The 19,821-nt window shown below is 47.2% G+C and overlaps 1 protein-coding gene across 3 annotated transcripts in view; it reads right to left on the reverse strand.

Moving 5' to 3' along the window:
* Nucleotides 1-15,135, reverse strand: part of snap91a (synaptosome associated protein 91a) — a 146,728-nt gene extending 131,593 nt beyond the window's left edge. For all 3 annotated transcript variants that reach the window (XM_042332911.1, XM_042332910.1, XM_042332912.1), the window contains exon 1: nucleotides 14,961-15,135. In XM_042332911.1, coding sequence (XP_042188845.1) covers nucleotides 14,961-15,090 — 130 coding nt within the window. In that variant the 5' untranslated portion in view covers nucleotides 15,091-15,135. The remainder of the gene's footprint in view (nucleotides 1-14,960) is intronic.
* Between the last annotated feature and the right edge of the window lie 4,686 nt (nucleotides 15,136-19,821).

The raw sequence follows: 19,821 nt of genomic DNA on the forward strand, positions 1-19,821 counted from the left end.
GCAGTATTTTGTGTTTGGCATGTATGTAACTGTTTCATTTAGATACTGTTAAGCATGGCAATGGATATCATCTGCACATCATGTCTGACCAAAAAAAAAACCTGACCCAAGTTTTCCTGACCAAAGTTTGGCTACCTCTTCCAGGTGGTCTTGTTCCTTGCATCGTTTGAAAAGGGACGAATTGTACAAATTTCTAGCTTGTGTTTCATGTCTTCCAACAGTATCAAAACACAAGCATAACTGCAGAGGTTGATCAACTATGATCAACATAGTTGACAACGTCATATATTCCAGTTTCTACTCCTTTCTTCAAGCTTCCCACAAATCAGATACTGCACGCCATTTCTTAGCTTCATAGTTGCCAATAATTAGTGCTACAAAGCATGAGGCTGACATAGCAATGCAAGACATTTGAAATAGAGGTATATCACACGCGAGTAATGACTGATCTCTGCGCGTATTTGATCAGATGGGTGTCTGACCTATGCCGAAACCTATCACCATGCTTAAAAATAACTGAGAATTCCACACGTATGCCTCCTCCACATGAAGATTTCCCTGTGTCTGGAATGGAATGTTTCCTTCCTCTCCTTCAATAACATGCAGTGCTTACTTAATTCAGGAGAATATTAGGTGCAGGGTGGAAAAACCCAAGGCTTGGGACCCCAGAGTATGCGTTAGTAAGTTATTCAGCTAAGACTGCACTGCTTGCCATTGAAGTACTGTCTGGTAAGCTGCTTTGATACCTCTCTCCCTCTACACTCGATTCCAGCACCACTGCTTTTCTATCTGATTGTCTGTCAGACATCAAGGCCTGGCTGAGTTCTAACTTTCTCAACTAAATGTCAGCAAGACTAAGGATCTCCTGCTTCAATCCCATTAACACCTTATCACCTCAGGTGCTGACTGCAACAATATTCACAAATAAACACTCCTCCTCAGTGTGGAACCTTGTGTCCTCTTTGACCCCCAACCGTATTTTAAAAACATAGTTTCCCACTCGCTCGGTTTCCCCTTACCTCTGCAACTACCTTTCACCAGGCTGCAAAGATCCTCATTCACACCTTCATCACATTCAGGCTTGATTATTCAAACTTCCAGCTCGCCAGGCTACAGAAGCTGCAGGATCCAGAACATTGCACGCAGCTCATGTCCTTTCTTTACTCCCTTCTTTGCTTTGCTCCCCTGTATCCCCATCCCACGGCAGATTGAATTCAAGATCACTTGTCCTCGCGTTAAAATTGCTGCATGGTCTTGCCCCACCCTACTGATGTGACCTCCTATAATTACCACCACAGCAACTCAGTGAAGAGCGGGCTGCTTCATGTGCCTTCCTCCATTCCCCCACCCCCATTTGCAGGTTAGTTTTCAGCCATTCTTCCCCCCCTCCCCCCGACTCTTTAGAACTCTACCCCAGAGTCCCCCTGCCTCATCTCCTCCCTCCCCATCTTCAATAACTTAAAACAACTTGCAATTATACAGCATCATCCATATATGATCACATCAGAGCACTGTACAGTGGCAGGGTTGGACACAGAGCAAGGGAGGAGGAAGGGGAGGTGACCATAAGCATGATCGAAGAGGTATTTTTTTTCAAGTAGGAACCACAGCGTCCTATTGGATTCTCAACTGTCCTTCATACCCCATATCCATGCCATGACCCGCTCCGCCTTTCCCCATCTCCGCAACATCACTCGGCTCTGCTACTGTCTCACACCACAGGTTGCCGAGACCCTCATACCTCCAGGCTCGACTACGCAGTCTCCCTGCTTGTCGGCCTCCCCAACTCCTCCCTCCATAGGCTACAGATCATCCAGAACTCTGCAATCTGTGTTCTCTCCTGCACCAGACTCCGTGACCCTATCACCCCCATCCTCACCCGACTCCATTGGCTTCCCATCACACAGAGGATACAGTTCAATATCCTGGTCCTCACTTTCAAAGCTCTTCATGGCCTCGCTCCTCCCTACGTCTGGGACCTCCTATCCCCCTACCAACCTGCCCGCTCCCTCCGCTCAGGGGGCTCCTGCTTGCTTCACGTCCCCCGCCTCACCTGCCCCACCATTGGTGGGGGACCCTTCAGTCTCTCTGCCCCCACCCTCTGAAAATCCATTCCTCAGTCCCTCCTCCTTGCCCCCTCCCTTGCCTCCTTCAAGATCCGTCTCAAGACCCTCCTCTTCAACCGTGCCTTCAGTCACCCTCCTTCCCCTCCCCGCTCCCGACCCCCAGCTCGGGTGCGAAATCCTGATTATCCAGCACCCTGGGACGTCCTCCTGACATGATAGGCGCTATAAAAATGTAATTTTGTTGTTGAAGTAGGATTTAAAGATAAAGAGAGGGCAGATGTGGAGGGATTGAGGCAGGGAGTTCCAGAGATTAGGGGTGTAATGGCTGAAGGCACAGCTACTGATGGTGGTGTAGTAGGGATTGGGTGGCAAGCAGCAACACTGTTAGCTGAGCAAAGTGGGCGGCAGAGGAATGGGTACAAGGGTCAGAGAGGGAGGTGCTAGCACGTGAATGGATCTGTATACAATGAGGATTTTGAAGTTGAACTGTTCAGAGACAGGGAACCAGTGCAACCTGACAATGATTGGGGTGATGATGGTGGGCAGTTTGTTGTGGGTGAAAATGCAGGCAGTGGAGTTTTGTTTCTTATCAGCCCTACTTTGGGTCACCTATCCCCTCCCTCCTCCCTCAATTCCCTTCACCCAAGCTCAGACTCCCAGTTGACTCTGTGAAATGCTTTGAAATATCCTGCTGATATGAAAGGCGTTATATGAAATTGTTGTTGTTGTCTGGCTAGAACTACTGCAGTTCCTCAGTTCCCTGCTGGGTTTCGCTGGTCATTGAATACAAAGAGGCAAGATGATGACTCTCTGATGATCTGAAAAGGATCATCGATTTGTCAATTTTCAGCGAATTCTGTGACTCTCCGACTGTCTTGGGAAAGTTCTTCCATTTTTGAACTCAGACAGGCTCATGGCTTAGTCAACCAAAACAGTACTGCTTGTGAGACCTGGAGTACTTTGTTGTTCAAATCCAAATTGGCACTTAGGATTACTAGCAATTGGCAAGTCCCAGTTTGGTTCATGTAATAAATTGATAGTTTTGTCTGAACGCAGATGTCTTCCCGTTGGATGGGAAGGAAAAAGACAGGGAGAGAGAGAGGGCGGGAGAGAGGGAGGGAAGATTCACTCTCCCAAAGTCCACGTGAAAATCCCTTCAATACAACTGTTCTTATAGCCGAGACTGGGAATTGATGAGGTAGAAACTATAAAGGTAACAATCTGCATCACTGATATTATTTGCAGAAAACATAAATAGGAACTTCATCATAAATTTACTGTATTTCTACAAAATACACAGCTACAACATTTTATAGCATATCATGTTAAGTACTTTGAGACGTCCTCCTGATGTGAAAGGCACTTTATCAAATGCAAGGATTATTATAATTATTATAATCATTATGTTGAACCAATTGCTTCAGATCCCTAGGTGATATCTGTTTGCTGTTTGATATCCATTATCTTTACAAATACCCATGTGGTGACCACTGACTGAGCAGGTTGAATTAGAGCTAACTTATGAAAAGGGTCGAGGTTGGAACCACAAAGACAGCTGAACTCACCCTTTACAGTAAACCTTTTGCTGACTTTTGCTTCTTCTAATTGCTTCCTTGAAATTAAGTTTCAATAATGTTGATGAGGTCTTCCCTTCAGAAAAATTTCCTCTTGGCATCAGGCCAGAAACTGTTCCTATAGCTGGAAAGGAAGTCAGCTAGTTGAGATTGTACTGGGTACATCTAATTTTAAGTATTCGTCTGAACCAAATGTTGCTCCACTGGTGGATGGTAGCCAGCAAACTTGGCATATTTAAATCAATTCCTTTTCATAAATTTTCAAACTCAGTAGAGGTGAATGGTGAGCCCAGAATCTGAAACAATTTCTGCTCCCAAGCCATATTCTCCAACTATCCGGCCAAGGGCATCTACAGTATAACAATAACTTGCATTTATATAGTGCCCCTCTTGCAGGGTAGCGTCCCGGAGCGCTTGTCAGTGCCGGAGCACAACTCCGAGCCGAGGGGAGGGGGGAGGAGACTGGAGGCACAGTCGAATTGGAAGTTCTTCAGGCTCGACCTGAAGATGGGGAAGGAAGAGGCAAGGCGGAGGGATAGAGGAAGAGTGTTCCGGAGCTTTGGGATGTAGTGACTGAAAGCACGGCCACCAATTGTGGAACGGAGGGTATGGGGGACATAAGAAGACGAGCGGAGCCAGGGGATTGTGGGTTAAGCAGGTCGGATAGGTAGGGAGGTGCCAGGGTATGAAGAAATTTAAAAACGGAAGTGACGATCTTGAAATCAACCCATTCGGTGATGGGGAGACAGTGAAGCTTGGCTACAACTGACGTGATGGGGGTACGGAGTTTAGAACATAAGAACATAAGAATTAGAAGCAGGAGTAGGCCATTCAGCCCCTCGAGCCTGCCCCGCCATTCGATAAGATCATGGCTGATCTTCAGACCTAACACTAATTACCTGCCCTATCCCCATATCCCCTAATCCCTCTATTTTTTAAAAATCTATCAGTCTCAGCCTTGAAAATCTTCAAGGACTGAGCATCTACAGCCTTCTGGGGTAGTGAATTCCATAAATTCACTGCCCTCTGAGTGAAGAAATGTTTCCTCAACTCTGTTCTAAAAGGCTGACCCTTAATTTTAAGACTGTGACCCCTGGTTATAGATTCTCCTACCAGGAGAAACAGTCCCTCAGTGTCTACTTTATCCAGCTCTTTAAGAATCTTATATGTTTCAATAAGATCTCCCCTAATTCTTCTGTACTCTAGAGAATACAGCCCTAGTTTATTCAGCCTATCCTCATAGGTCAGTGCCCTCATCCCAGGAACTAACCTAGTGAATCTACGCTGCACCCTCTCTAGGGTAAGTATGTCCCTTTTTAAATAAGGAGACCAAAACTGCACACAGTACTCTAGGTGCGGTCTCACCAAGGCCCTATACAGTTGCAGCAAGACTTCCCTACTCTTGTACTCTAAACCTTTTGCAATGAACGCTAACATGCCGTCGCCTTCTCAGTTGCTTGCTGCACCTGCAAACTAACTTTTTGAGACTGGTGTACAAGGACACCCAAATCCCTCTGCACACTAACACTATCTAATCTCTCCCCCTCTAGAAAATAATCTGTTTTTCTATTTTTTCTACCTAGGTAAATAACTTCACACTTCCCCACGTTAAATTCCATCTGCCACCTACTCGCCCACTCCCCGAGCCTATCTATATCCCGTTACAATCTTTTTGCATCATCCTCAGAGCTTACTCTCCCAGTTTAGTACGGATGAGTATGCAAGGTAAGGTACAGTTGGAGACAGGCAATGTGGCGAAGGTGGAGGAAGGTGGTCCGGGTCAGCGACCGGATGTGGGGAAGGAAGAACAGCTGTGGGTCGAACCTGAAGCTTAGATTGCACACTGGTTCGTTAAGTCTGAGGGATAGGCCGGGGAGGCTGAGGAGGACAGAGCCGTAGGATAGAAAACATTGACGGGATCCAATTATGGAAAGTTTTCTCTCATCCAGGCTCTCCGGTAATAGTGATTTTTAAACCATTTGGAGTTATTATCCACAACGTCTGCTTTTACCTCTTAGCAGAAATATATAAAATCTGCCAGAGTCTTAATGGTTATTTCTTGGGAGTAAAGAACTGAAAAATGGTTGAAATATTATACCAATATATTCCAATAAAAGCAAAACAATTTGGTTTCTGGGCTTAATTTTTCCCACTTCTATTTATTTTTTGGTCAGCTGGGTGTCTGGCACATGCAGCAACCCACAATGATTAAGAGTCTCCAAACCACTGAGAGCTCCACATGTGTATGGTTTCCTTTTGTCTGGTATGGCAATTACACTCCCTTCCCAGAGGAATGTACCCTACCTATGTAGGAGAGTTTTGGCACAGGTTTGTAAGAAACAAGCCTTGGGAACCCCAGAGTGGGCACTGCGGTATTACTAGTATTTAAGTACTTGAAACTGTGTAGCTTGTCATTTCCAACACTGGCAAGCTTCCAGCTAGCACCAGCCTACCTACTGACTTGCAGAGTTAACAGGAGCCGAATTGGAAGAATTCCAGCTCTCTGACTGGTCTGCTCGTCGAAGTCCTGATAATAAACTAGGCTGGCTGGTACATCATCAACAGTGCTTTGGACGACCGCAAACTTGCCTGGCCTACAAATTGGATTGTAGCTAGTTAAAGCTTTAAATATCTCCAACTCAACATCAACACAGGCCAACTATTTTGCTTGGCTCCCACCAATTTCAGGTGTGGACCACAATGACGTCTTTGGTTATTCACTCCAATTGACAGAGACTGCGCAGAATCTCAACTCTCCTTTAAATCTTTTTCTCAAAATCTGATCAACTCCAAGTTCTTCAGGCTCTGCAAAATCACCCACCTTTGCCCTTATATCACCACCAACACATCAACATCCTCATCCACACCTTTATGACCTCGAGACCAGACGTCTACTGCTCACTGATCTCCCCTGGTCCACCCTCCAAAAGTCCCAGCACTCTGTTACCTTCATCTTTTCCTGCACTAGGTTCTGCAGTCCCATCACTCCTATCCTTGTCCATGTCCACCAGCTCCCCATCTCCACTGGCTCCCCATCTCCACCGGATCAAAAGCCTCCACAGCTTTACCCCACATGTAATATTTGCAATCTCCTGCAACCACCTCCCGTTCCACCAATTAATAGAAACATAAGAACAGGAGTAGGCCATTCCGCCATGAGCATACTCGGGGCTGTTTCATGCCTCCCACATGTCCACCGCAACATCTGCAGTTGAGCCTTTCCGCTATTTTACACGTCATTGGAAATTCTTACAAAATTCCTCCATCTCACCCCTTCTTTGATGGAACCTTTGGCAATCTCCATCCTAGCTTCATCTCTCTGCTAACTGAAGCTCCCATTCACTTTGTGCGTTGAAATTCATTGCTCAATCCATTTCTGAGACGATCGTGAAATAACTTGCATTGCCTGCACTTAAACCGTAGTAGTATTAAATTAATTTTCCTAAAAGTAGTCTTGGCAGTTGTGGTTTTGCACAATTGAGTTTCAGATGCATAGCCCAACCCAGAATTATGCATCATTTTCCTCATCAAAATACAACAAAATTGGACATGCACGCTTTGAAAACTTTTTATTTGAGAACTGTGTCTAAACTTGGCCATCATATGCAGCTTCCAACTAAAGGCTTGACCTTGTGTGTTCATCATGAAAGCCATTTAGGTATTAATAATAATAATTTCACATCAAGAAGAAGTCTCAAAAGTATTTCACAAGATTTACTGTGCATTTTGTACGTCAACTCAACTCTGGTCCATCCTCAGTTGATCCTTCCTAACATTGTAAGGATAACACTTGGTGATTTCTGCCTCTTGTATCAAGCTGGATAAATTCTTCTAAATTAGAGCAAAAATAAATGCTTATTCTTAATTAATTCTATTCCTGCCAAAACAATCTGGATATGGCATCACAAATAATTGTCCCTGCAATACCAGTGCAAGCTTATTGCAATGATTTCCCAGAATCATAAAGTATTACAATTTCATATTGTACATCTTACTCCCTTTGAAAGTTTTTATGTAAAATAATACAAAATAATCCCTGCATTTGATATAGTACCTGTCACATTGGGAGACTCAAACTGCTTCACAAAATATACTGTGAAATGTAATGGCTATGTATTTGGTTATTGTAGGTTATTTTGTGGTATCACTGTAACTGCAACTGGGCTTTTTTTTCTTCTGAAACTAGGAATTCAGTAGTTTCAGAATGGTAGACAATCTTTGAATGAATTTTCCACATTCCACATTAACTTGCCAGCTGTAGTATTGCTCAGTACAAACAGGTCTTGATCATCGACATCATCTACCACAATTATTGATCCTAGTCTAGGAAAAAAATGTATTTGCCTGAAGACGATAATAATGCTGCAATTTATTCAATACTTGCTCCAGATTTTGGAGATGCTCTTCCTGGGTGCTTAGTGATATTAAATGTCATTTATAAAGTAAACTTTCAGTCCGTTCCCCAATACCACATGATCCCAAGCAAATTAGAAGATAGTAGAAACTGCTGATAATCCACAGGATAAAACCTGTGATATTTACACAAGCATTTACAAAGGGGACTCTTCTGTCTCTGGATCGAGTTTCAGGTAGTAGTGTGAAATCTAATTTGTTAAAAATGTTACCTGCTAGCACTTCAAAGAGGTCTTTTATGTTGGGCAAAAGGCAAAATTGCTCAAAACATTAATCTGAGCAAAAAGCTTTTACTCCATAAAACACGTATGTTACTGGCAGGTCTGCAACCTCCATTCAATGCTACAGTCTAATTCACAATAATAATCCTTGCATTTTATATGTTACCTCCCACGTAGTCAAGACATATCAAAGCATTTCATGGTATTTGCTATAAAGTGCAGTGACCTTGTATTTTGTAAGCAAACGCAGCAGTGAATTTGCACACAGCATTCACTGTCCCATTGTCAGGAAGTGAATGACCAATTTTATCCAGGGGGTTTGTTGGCCAGGACACCAGGAGGAATTACTTTCTCTTTTCGAATAGTGTCATAGAATCTTTAACATCTACCTAAACAGACAGACACAACCTCAGTTCAACATCTCATCCGAAGAACAACAAAAATAACAGCACCCCATCTCTGACAACCATGGAGTCCTGTAGCTTAGTGGTTAAAGCACTCACCTAGCAAGCAAGAGGACTTGCGTTTGATTCCCAGGCAGGGTGAAACATTAGGCAAGTTTCCTTAATCCACACGCCTCTGTGTACCTAGCAGTAAGTAGGAACCCAGTTAGTAATCGATTGGCTGATCACTTTTTCGGGGGTAATAATCCTTTCAAAAAAAGTAAAAAAAATAATAATTTGGTCACTGAATCCACGAATGTTTGTGTGACACTGCTGTGCGCAATTGGCTGCTGCGTTTCACCCACAAAATATACAGTCAATTCACTTTACAGTATATTCTGTGAAGCGCTTTGAGAAGTCTCGAAGATGTGATAAGGCTCTATATCAAATGCAAGGATTATTACTTTTATAACTCAGCACTCCCCAGCTCTGTGCTATAGTGTCATCCAAGATATATGAGTATATGAGTATATGAGTTCCAAGTTCTGTTGAGGGGCTTAATCCCACAACGTGGAGTCCTGTAGCTCAGTGGTTAGAGCACTCGCTTTGCAAGTGAGAGACCTGAGTTCAATTCCAGTCAGGGCGAAACCTTGGGCAAGTTTCCTTACTCCACACAGAGCCTAATAATAATCCCTCCAACACCAAAAACAATAATAAATTGGGCATTTTCAATCTACGACTGTTTGTGGGACATTGCTGTGCGCAATTGGCTGCCGCGTTCGCCCACAAATATACAGTCAATTCACTTTACAGTGTGTTCTGTGAAGCGCTTTGGGACGTCCTCCTGACGTGAAAAGCGCTATATCAAATGCAAGGATTATTATTATTATTAACGTTCTGACTCGAGAGTCGAGAGTGATCCAGGCTGACACCTGATAGGTATGGAATGCAAATTTTCTCACTGAAGTCTGAAAATGTTCAGTATTATGTGAAATGCTAACAAATCTAAAAATATTTCAAAGGTCACACTTTACCCTGCTCAGTTACATAAAGTGGATGAAACAAAGACTTCAGAACCTTGGAGTTGTGGAGATAGAAATGTTAAATCTACTCCATAATCTGAAAACCTCCAGAGATTGTTCTTCTTTGGAAAGATGCTCTGGAGGAACTAAGAAGGAGAATGGAGAAGCAGCTTGAGCTTTACTTTTTAACACATATCTTAGGTTAGATGACAGATCTTTAAAGGTCACATTACATTCAAGATATGGCACTTGCAGACTTCCTGACATCAAGATATTTCTTACTGTGTGGAAATGGAAAATTCCTTTACTGTGTCGCCATAGCATTGAAGAAATACAATCTTGAACCATGCCAACTGGGCACAATGAGCACAAATTGTGCGGGGTAAATTTCTATTGATTTGAGGGAATATTGTCGCAATAATGAGAATGACATGTAACACTGGTAGCCTGAGGCAGGACACAAAGTTCTGACTACACTGTGGCTACCTGCTTGGCAAAATACAGTTGATGAAAACATATGGAACAGTTTGTCCTCAAATATTGGTACTGAAGCAAAGATTTTCTTCTTACTTAATTGACCTGTAACTTCAAGTCATTCCATATTTAAATGACTTGAGGGAACCCCAATTCAAACTGCAGGCCGGTCCTGAGCTTGCTGGGACCAGGGGAACAACAAAGTTTCTCACATCTGATGATCGCCTAACAACCCCATCTCACCCATAAAGTGTTTGCGTGAACATCAAGTGAGAACGGAATCTGGCTCGTCTAACTCTAAATAACCTCCTGCTAAGTTTGCTAAATTCTCATTAGGACTCCTAGTATGTTAACTTCCTTCTCAAAAAACACTGCAGGGTGTAATGTAATGTTCAACCTAACCTAGTCCATGTTGAGGTACCATAGCTACCGCCAAGTTGTCATGTGATCCCAGGAAGAGTCCAGAACTAGTCATTGCAACTCATGACTAATTCATGTGCTGTATACAGCACAATTCAGCAAAGTATACCTCAGTGTACTATACAATAGGTTTTAAAATTGATTTATTTTGGTGGGAGGGATTTTTAAAAATTCACAATTCTTACCTCAAATATTCAATCTCATTGATCCTCCAGCAACAGTAGCAATGGGATTGTTAATCTATTATTCCATGTATGATGACGATAATGTAAGCTCATAAATATAACCAACCATTAAAAAAATATTTAAAGTGCCAAAGCATAACAAACTGAAATGTTACCTTTTCCTTTGTAAATATTTTTAACTTGCCGTCATCAAAAAATATTCATTTTGCTAACATCTCCCAGACTGTTCTAATCTGATTCTAAGGTGCTGCATTTTACACCACCAGAGAAGCCAAGGATACAACTGCAATATGTATTTTTTCACACACACAGCAGAAGAGATAAGATACAATTTGTCACGGAGGAAAGACATTTATTGCACCACCTTTTTGAATATTCACCATTGCTTGCTTCTTTCTTAATAAAGCCAATCTCCTAGCTTGCTGTAACACAAATTTTCTATTACATTTTCTCAGACTGGCATGAAAATAGAAACAAAACACCACACCTTGGTCCACGGACAAAAAAACAGCAAGCATTCATCTGCATTAATAGTTCGCTCCAGACCTTTAGCTGCCCTGTGAAATTACCTTGTGAAATTAATAAATTAATTGTGAAATTAAAAATTACCCACCCCCCCAGACTACTGTTCTGTACCTAAGCCCCGCTCCCCCCTACAGCCTTGACCCACTACGCACACACCCGCACGCTCACACACACACTATTTGTAATTGGGCAATCCTGGCTAACTTCTGCTGAATTTCATTCCACAGCAAACAGGCTAGATATCAAACTACAAACTCCTAGATTGATCAAAAGCTGGGAGACTTTCAATCCATTATTAACACATCAACATCAATTTACATGTCTGTAACATCTTTCATATTGGGAGGATATCTTAAAGCTCTTCGCACAGCTGACTATGAGCTGAGGGTTTGGGGGTTGCTGAGGAGGATGGAGGAGGAAAGGTGACTGAAAGTGCAGTCAAAAGGATAGGTCTCAAGTTGAGGTTGGTGGGGGTGAGGCGGAGGAACTTTGAGGTAGAGTTCCTGAGAATCGGGGCAAAATGGCTGAAAGCTTACATATTGATGTTGAGGCAGATCAGGCGGGGACATGAAGGAGGCTTGTGTTCCCTGAACGGCTGGGGAGGTAGTGTCGCAGAAGTATGGTGGGTGAGGCCTTGGAGGGATTTGAACATAAGGGTAGCAATCTTGAATTCGATCCGCTGGGGGCTGGGGAATCAGTGGAACGAGCAAGGATGGAGGTGTCAGGCTCGTGGATACTGACTTTATTATCCTGATTTTAGTCCCGACTCTGGAAGGTGTAAATCCCATAACCAGAATACCTCAAATTATTTCCGTAAATGTACGGAAACAAACATCCACAGTAGGAGTATGCAGAATAATAAAAATTTTCTTAATTCCTTAAAAATTGTGTCTGCATAATTGAAGAGAATTGTATTACAATTAAACCTATGAGCGGGATAACTTGAGACTGACATCAGGCAGTAGAATGAAGCTCAAGGTCATGAGCTGCTTCCAAACCATATTGAAATTGAATCCTTGTTAAAATGGAGGAATGTCAAAAGCTGGACTGATCATATTGGGGATTTCGGTAAATCAAATGGACACCTTTGTGAGTGGGGTCTAGACATCAGGGCATAACATTGGCACACTTCCGCAGATTATTCAGATCTCTGCAGTTTTTGTCCGCTCCCCCACTAAGCTTCATGAGCCGATTCCCCAATCCCCCACCCCATCTTCGCCCAGCTTCACTGGCTCCCCATCCCCCAGAGGACCAAGTTTAAGATCTTCATTCTCACTTTTAAAGCCCTCCATGGTCTTGCTCCAACCTTCCTCCACAGCCTACTGAAACCTTACCAACTTTCGCGCTCCCTATGCTCGACGGGCACTGCTCGATGTCTCCCACCCTATCTGCCCCACCATCAGCAGTCGGGCCTTCAGCCTTTCTGACCCCAACATCTGGAACTCCATCGCAGAATCCCTCCGCCTCGCCCTTTTCCTTGCTTCCTTCAAAGCCCTTCTCAAGACCTTCTTCTTTTACCCCGCCTTCAGCCATCCTCCTACCCTCATTCCCCTTGGCCCTCACCCCTCTTGTTTCCAACCCCCAGATCGGATGCAAACCCTTGACTGTTCATCTCCTTGGGGCATCTTCTCGACATGAAAGGCGCTACACAAATGTAATGTTGTATTGTATTGTATATAAATGCAATTTGTTATTCCTATCATACCCTATTATTCCTGCTGCAAAGCATGGTGTTCTGCTAAAATTTTAATAAATACTTGTGTTCTCTTAAAAGGTCCAAATGGGGAGGTCTTTAATTGGATTCGGTATTCCAAATTATGTATAGGGACGCCTCAATGCTAGTTTAGACACTAGTTAGTGGTAACAATGTCTGATCAGCAGATTAATCAAAAAAAATTGTAATTTACAAAACACTGTAAGACCTGTTTGGAAAAACACAAAGTACATTTTATAAGATTATCCAAACATGGCAAATGGCACACCACACAACTGACACAATCTTCCTTGCTCTGTTACATAACCTCCACAATGCTGTCTGCCATGGTGTTATGTGAACAATAATAACTGGACAATGTTACATTCTAAACAAAAATACATTGTCAATGCAGGTTGTTTTCAAATCAGAATTGTTTGTTTTAAAAGAAAACAAGCCGTCGTTTCTAAAATATTTCCGCTAAACTGCAGTTAAATGAGATGCAAAACGTGCATCAATGTCAGGCAATGATATCAGACTGGGGAAATTAAAGGACACTCCAGTTACAATCACTTTGGAGCCATATTTGAACGACAATACCCAAGAGGGATTAGCAATAGCAAACTGAGTGTGGGGGCTGGGTATGAGGATCATGGCCACACACCAGAATCATACATTGATGCTCAGTAAACTGCACGTTTCAAACTCAAACCTGCAGCTGCAATTTTTTATATGTGTGTGGGGGGGGGGTGTCATTTTGAGCCCAATTCCTTCTCTCTCTCCCCCCCCCACCATACACTCCACCCCCACACAGAAAAAGTGCTGATGCTACTAAAATATTTATACAGCCCACTAACTGTGCAGACTGTAATCCGACCTAAAATTCCGCGTTGCAACAAAATTATTTCAGTCCAGCTCCTGTGGGCAAGAGAAAGAAGAATGCATTGCTTTAAAATAAAAGCTAATGGAAAACCTCCCATTTCCTCTGAGCTAAATGCTGTGGTAAACAGATGGGCTGGCAACCCAAATCCTCCCTCCCTCCCTCCCATCCCTCTCTCTCTCCTCTCTCTCTTTCCCTGCACATCAGGAATTAAACCAAAGAAAGAAGCCTTTTAAAACCAGGATTTTTTTCCCCCCCTTTTCACATTGCTTTCACTGAAATGCAGGAAAAAATATGGGAAAGGAAGGGAGGAGGGGGTGTGGGGAGGGAGAGAGAGAGAGAGAGAGGGAGGGAAGGATAGAGGGAGGGAAGGAGGGGAGGGGGGAGAAAGAATCCTCCCATCTATTCCCAGAAATGTCCATCTGGAATAAAGTCCTTGCCCTCTCGCTGTCTGTCTGTGTCTCTCTTTCCTCAGCAAAAAAAAATGTGCTGGTAAAATATTTATGCAATGTCTGTCTCTGCCTCTGCTCTGGCTGTCACCACCGTGAGTTACCTGCTGACTCCTCTATCCAAAGCCCTGGATACAAAACCCTTTACAGACTGACTCCATTACGAGAGAGAGAGAGAGAGAGACACACAGACAGAGAGATAAGGCAGGAGGGCTGCTCCCTCAGCACTGCACAGGCACAGCAATAGCACAGCAAACACAAGCAAGACTGGGAGATTTGCATCTGCATTTATATATATAATTATATCGATATAATAATAATAATAATATATATAAATATATTATATAGATGTGTGTTTATGTCCGAGTGAAATCTACATTGTTAGCAGTATTTTCTTGCAATTCCTCTCACTGGGGTTAGAGGCTGTGAGTGGGTGGTTTGGATGAGGAGATTGTGGAGGGGGGATGGGATGGAGGTAGGAGGGTGGGTGCATGGGGTGGGAGGGTGGGTGCTGGGGTGGGTGGGTGGGGGTGGGGTGCAGGTTGCAAACGATTGCAATTCGTCTCTTAATGTTACAATGTGAAAGAAATCCATAGCAGCAAATAATCATAATAATAATTATTAATAATAATAATAATGAGGAGGAGCTGCTTACAGTCCAGGTGTTTTTTCTTGGGTCCCATCACCTCGTGGGTCGTGGCTTTGCAGACGGCTCTGGCCACAGCCGACCCGGTCACACTGTACTGAGCGGCCGCGATACGGTCTGTGATGCTCTGGCCCGACATCTTCTGCTCCTTCTTCTTCTCCTTCTCCTTCTTCTTTTCCCTCTTCTTCTCCTCCTCCTCCTCCTCCTCCTCCTCCTGCAGCAGCAACAGCAGCAGCAGCGACGACAGCAGCAGAAGCAGCAGCAGAGCCTCTGCTCCTCACTTCACAACCAAGTCAATTCGAGACAGATATGAAGATGATAAAATATTGCCCTCCCAAATCAAGCCGGAGGGAGGGAGGGAGGGAGGGAGAGAGGGAGGGAGGGAGAGAGGGAGGGAGGGAGGGAGAGAGGGAGGGGGGAGTGCAGGGCTGTGCAGTGCAGTGCAGGGCTCGGTGTCTGGGAGCGGCTGTGTCTCGGGATAGTGAGAGGGGATTCACACAGACACTCACACCCTGACTGACCGACCACAGCAACACCTGAGCCCCTCACACACCCCCTCACACACCCCCTCACACACCCTCACACACACACACCCTCACCCACACTCACCCTCACACCCTCACCCTCACACACCCTCACCCTCACACACACACCCTCACACACCCTCACACACACACAGGCCACCAGCCACTCACTGTCACTGTCACTACCACAGCCACAGCACAGCCCCGTCAACCTGAGCCACTGCAGGGAGGAGCCATCACAACCCCTCCCCCCCCTCCCTCCTCCCTCCCTCCCCCCTCCTCACTCACTCCCCCCTCACTCCCCCCCTCACTCACTCCTCCCTCCCTCCACACTCACTCCCCCTCACTCCCCCTCCTCACTCACTCCTCCTCCCTCCACACTCACTCCCTCCTCACTCACTCCCTCACTCACTCCCCTCCTCACTCACTCCCCCACTCCCCTCACTCACTCTCCTCCCTCCACACTCACTCCCCCCTTCACTCACTCACTCATCCCCCATTCACTCATTCACTCACTCCCCCCTCCCTTCACACTCACTCACTCTTCACTCACTCCCTCCTCACTCACTCCCTCCTCCCTCACTCACTCCCTCCTCACTCACTCCCCCCTCCCTCACTCCCTCCTCACTCACTCCCCCTCCCCTTCACTCACTCCCCCACTCCCTCCTCACTCACTCCCCCACTCCCTCCTCACTCACTCCCCCTCCCTCCTCATTTACTCTCTCCTCACTCACTCCCCCTCCTCCACACTCACTCACTCACTCTTCACTCACTCCCTCCTCACTCACTACCTCCTCACCCACTCCCCCTCCCCCTCACTCACTTCCCCCTCCCTCCTCACTCACTCCCCCCTCCCTCCTCATTTACTCTCTCCTCACTCACTCCCCTCCTCCTCACGCACTCACTCCTCACTCACTCCCCCCTCCTAACTCAATCACTCCCTCCTCACTCACTCCCCCCCTCCCTCCACACTCACTCCCTCCTCACTAACTCATCACTAACTCACTCATTCACTCCCCCCTCCCTCCACACTCACTCACTCTTCACTCACTCACTCCTCACTCACTACCTCCTCACTCACTCCCCCTCACTCACTTCCCCCTCCCTCCTCACTCACTCCCCCCTCCCTCCTCATTTACTCTCTCCTCACTCACTCCCCTCTCTCCTCACGCACTCACTCCTCACTCACTCCCCCCTCCTAACTCAATCACTCCCTCCTCACTCACTCACTCCCCCCTCCCTCCACACTGCTTCCCTCCTCACTCACTCCTCACTCACTCCTCACTCCCCCCTCCCTCCACACTCACTCCCTCCTCACTAACTCATCACTAACTCACTCATTCACTCCCCCCTCCCTCCTCACTCACTCACTCCCCCCTCCCTCCACACTCCCTCCTCACTCACTCCTCACTCACTCCCCCCTTCCTCCACACTCACTCCCTCACTAACTCATCACTAACTCACTCACTCCCCCCTCCCTCCTCACTCACTCCCCCCCTTCCTCTACACTCACTCACTCAATCACCCTCCCTCTGCACTCACTCACTCCCCCCTCCCTCTACACTCACACCCGCCTCCCTCATACTCATTCACTCCCACCTCCCTCTCCACTCACTCACTCACTTCCTCCTCACTCACTCACGCCCCCCCTCTCTGGCTCATTCACGCCCCCCCTCCCTCCTCACGCACTCACTCCTCCTCACTCCTCACTCACTCCTCCCTCCTAACTCACTCCCACCCTTCCTCCACACTCCCTCCCTCCTCACTCCCTTCTCACTCACCCCCCTCCCTCCACACTCACTCCCCCTCCCTCCTCACTCACTCACTCCCCCCTTCCTCTACACTCACTCACCCCTCCTTCTACACTCACTCACTCAATCACCCCTCCCTCTACACTCACTCACTCCTCCCTCCCTCTACACTCACTCCCGCTTCCCTCACACTCATTCACTCCCCCCTCCCTCTTCACTCACTCGCTCCCTCCCCCTCCCTCTACACTCACTCCCTCCCCCTCCCTCTGCAATCACTCCCTCCCTCTGTACTCACTCCCTCCCTCTACACTCACTCCCGCCTCCCTCATACTCATTCACTCCCACCTCCCTCTCCATTCACTCACTCACTTCCTCCTCACTCACTCACGCCCCCCACTCCCTCGCTCATTCACGCCCCCCCTCCCTCCTCACGCACTCACTCTCTCCTCACTCCTCACTCACTCCCCCCTCCTAACTCAATCACTCCCTCCTCACTCACTCCCACCCTTCCTCCACACTCCCTCCCTCCTCACTCCCTTCTCACTCACCCCCCTTCCCTCCACACTCACTCCCCCTCCCTCCTCACTCACTCACTCACTCCCCCCTTCCTCTACACTCACTCACCCCTCCTTCTACACTCACTCACTCAATCACCCCTCCCTCTACACTCACTCACTCCTCCCTCCCTCTACACTCACTCCCGCTTCCCTCACACTCATTCACTCCCCCCTCCCTCTTCACTCACTCGCTCCCTCCCCTTCCCTCTACACTCACTCCCTCCCCCTGCAATCACTCCCTCCCTCTATACTCACTCCCTCCCTCTACACTCACTCCCGCCTCCCTCATACTCATTCACTCCCACCTCCCTCTTCATTCACTCACTCACTTCCTCCTCACTCACTCACGCCCCCCCCTCCCTCGCTCATTCACGCCCCCCCTCCCTCCTCACGCACTCACTCTCTCCTCACTCCTCACTCACTCCCCCCTCCTAACTCAATCACTCCCTCCTCACTCACTCCCACCCTTCCTCCACACTCCCTCCCTCCCTCCTCACTCCCTTCTCACTCACCCCCCCTCCCTCCACACTCACTCCCCCCTCCCTCCTCACTCACTCACTCACTCCCCCCCTTCCTCTACACTCACTCACCCCTCCTTCTACACTCACTCACTCAATCACCCCTCCCTCTACACTCACTCACTCCTCCCTCCCTCTACACTCACTCTCGCTTCCCTCACACTCATTCACTCCCACCTCCCTCTCCACTGACTCTCTCATCCCCCTCCCTTTCACTCACTCCTCCCCTCCCTCCACACTCACTCCCTCCTCCCTCCTCACTCACTCACTCCCCCCCTTCCTCTACACTCACTCACTTACCCCTCCTTCTACACTCACTCACTCAATCACCCCTCCCTCTACACTCACTCACTCCCCTCCCTCTACACTCACTCCCGCTTCCCTCACACTCATTCACTCCCACCTCCCTCTCCACTGACTCACTCATCCCCCTCCCTTTCACTCACTCCTCCCCTTCCTCTACACTCACTCCCCCCTCCCTCTTCACTCACTCGCTCCCTCCCCCTCCCTCTACAATCACTCCCTCCCTCTATACTCACTCCCTCCCTCTACACTCACTCCCGCCTCCCTCATACTCATTCACTCCCACCTCCCTCTCCATTCACTCACTCACTTCCTCCTCACTCACTCACGCCCCCCCTCCCTCGCTCATTCACGCCCCCCCTCCCTCCTCACGCACTCACTCTCTCCTCACTCCTCACTCACTCCCCCCTCCTAACTCAATCACTCCCTCCTCACTCACTCCCATCCTTCCTCCACACTCCCTCCCTCCCTCCTCACTCCCTTCTCACTCACCCCCCTTCCCTCCACACTCACTCCCCCTCCCTCCTCACTCACTCACTCACTCCCCCCCTTCCTCTACACTCACTCACTTACCCCTCCTTCTACACTCACTCACTCAATCACCCCTCCCTCTACACTCACTCACTCCCCCCTCCCTCTACACTCACTCCCGTTTCCCTCACACTCATTCACTCCCACCTCCCTCTCCACTGACTCACTCATCCCCCTCCCTTTCACTCACTCCTCCCCTTCCTCTACACTCACTCCCCCCTCCCTCTTCACTCACTCGCTCCCTCCCCCTCCCTCTACACTCACTCCCTCCCCCTCCCTCTGCAATCACTCCCTCCCTCTATACTCACTCCCTCCCTCTACACTCCCTCCCTCCCCCATCCCTCTGCACTCACTCCCTCCCCCACCCCTCTACAAACACTCCCTCCCCTTCCCTCTACACACACTCACTCACTCCCTCTCTCTCTCCCCCTACACACACTCCCTCCCTCTCTGCCTCTCTCTCTACACTCACTCCCTCCCTCTCTCTCTGTCTCTCTCTCTCTCTCTTTCTCTCTCATTCACTCCCTCCCTCTCTCCCCTGCCTCTCACTCTACACTGACTCCCTCTCTCCCTGACTCTCTCTCTCCACTCATTCTCTCCCTGCCTCTCTCTCTACGCACATTCACTCGTTCCCTCCCTGCCCCCACCCCCTCTACGTTCAATCACTGCCTCTCTCTCTCTCTTTA

Source organism: Callorhinchus milii, unplaced genomic scaffold (assembly GCF_018977255.1).
Source record: "Callorhinchus milii isolate IMCB2004 unplaced genomic scaffold, IMCB_Cmil_1.0 Scaffold3, whole genome shotgun sequence".
Lineage (NCBI taxonomy): Eukaryota > Metazoa > Chordata > Chondrichthyes > Chimaeriformes > Callorhinchidae > Callorhinchus > Callorhinchus milii.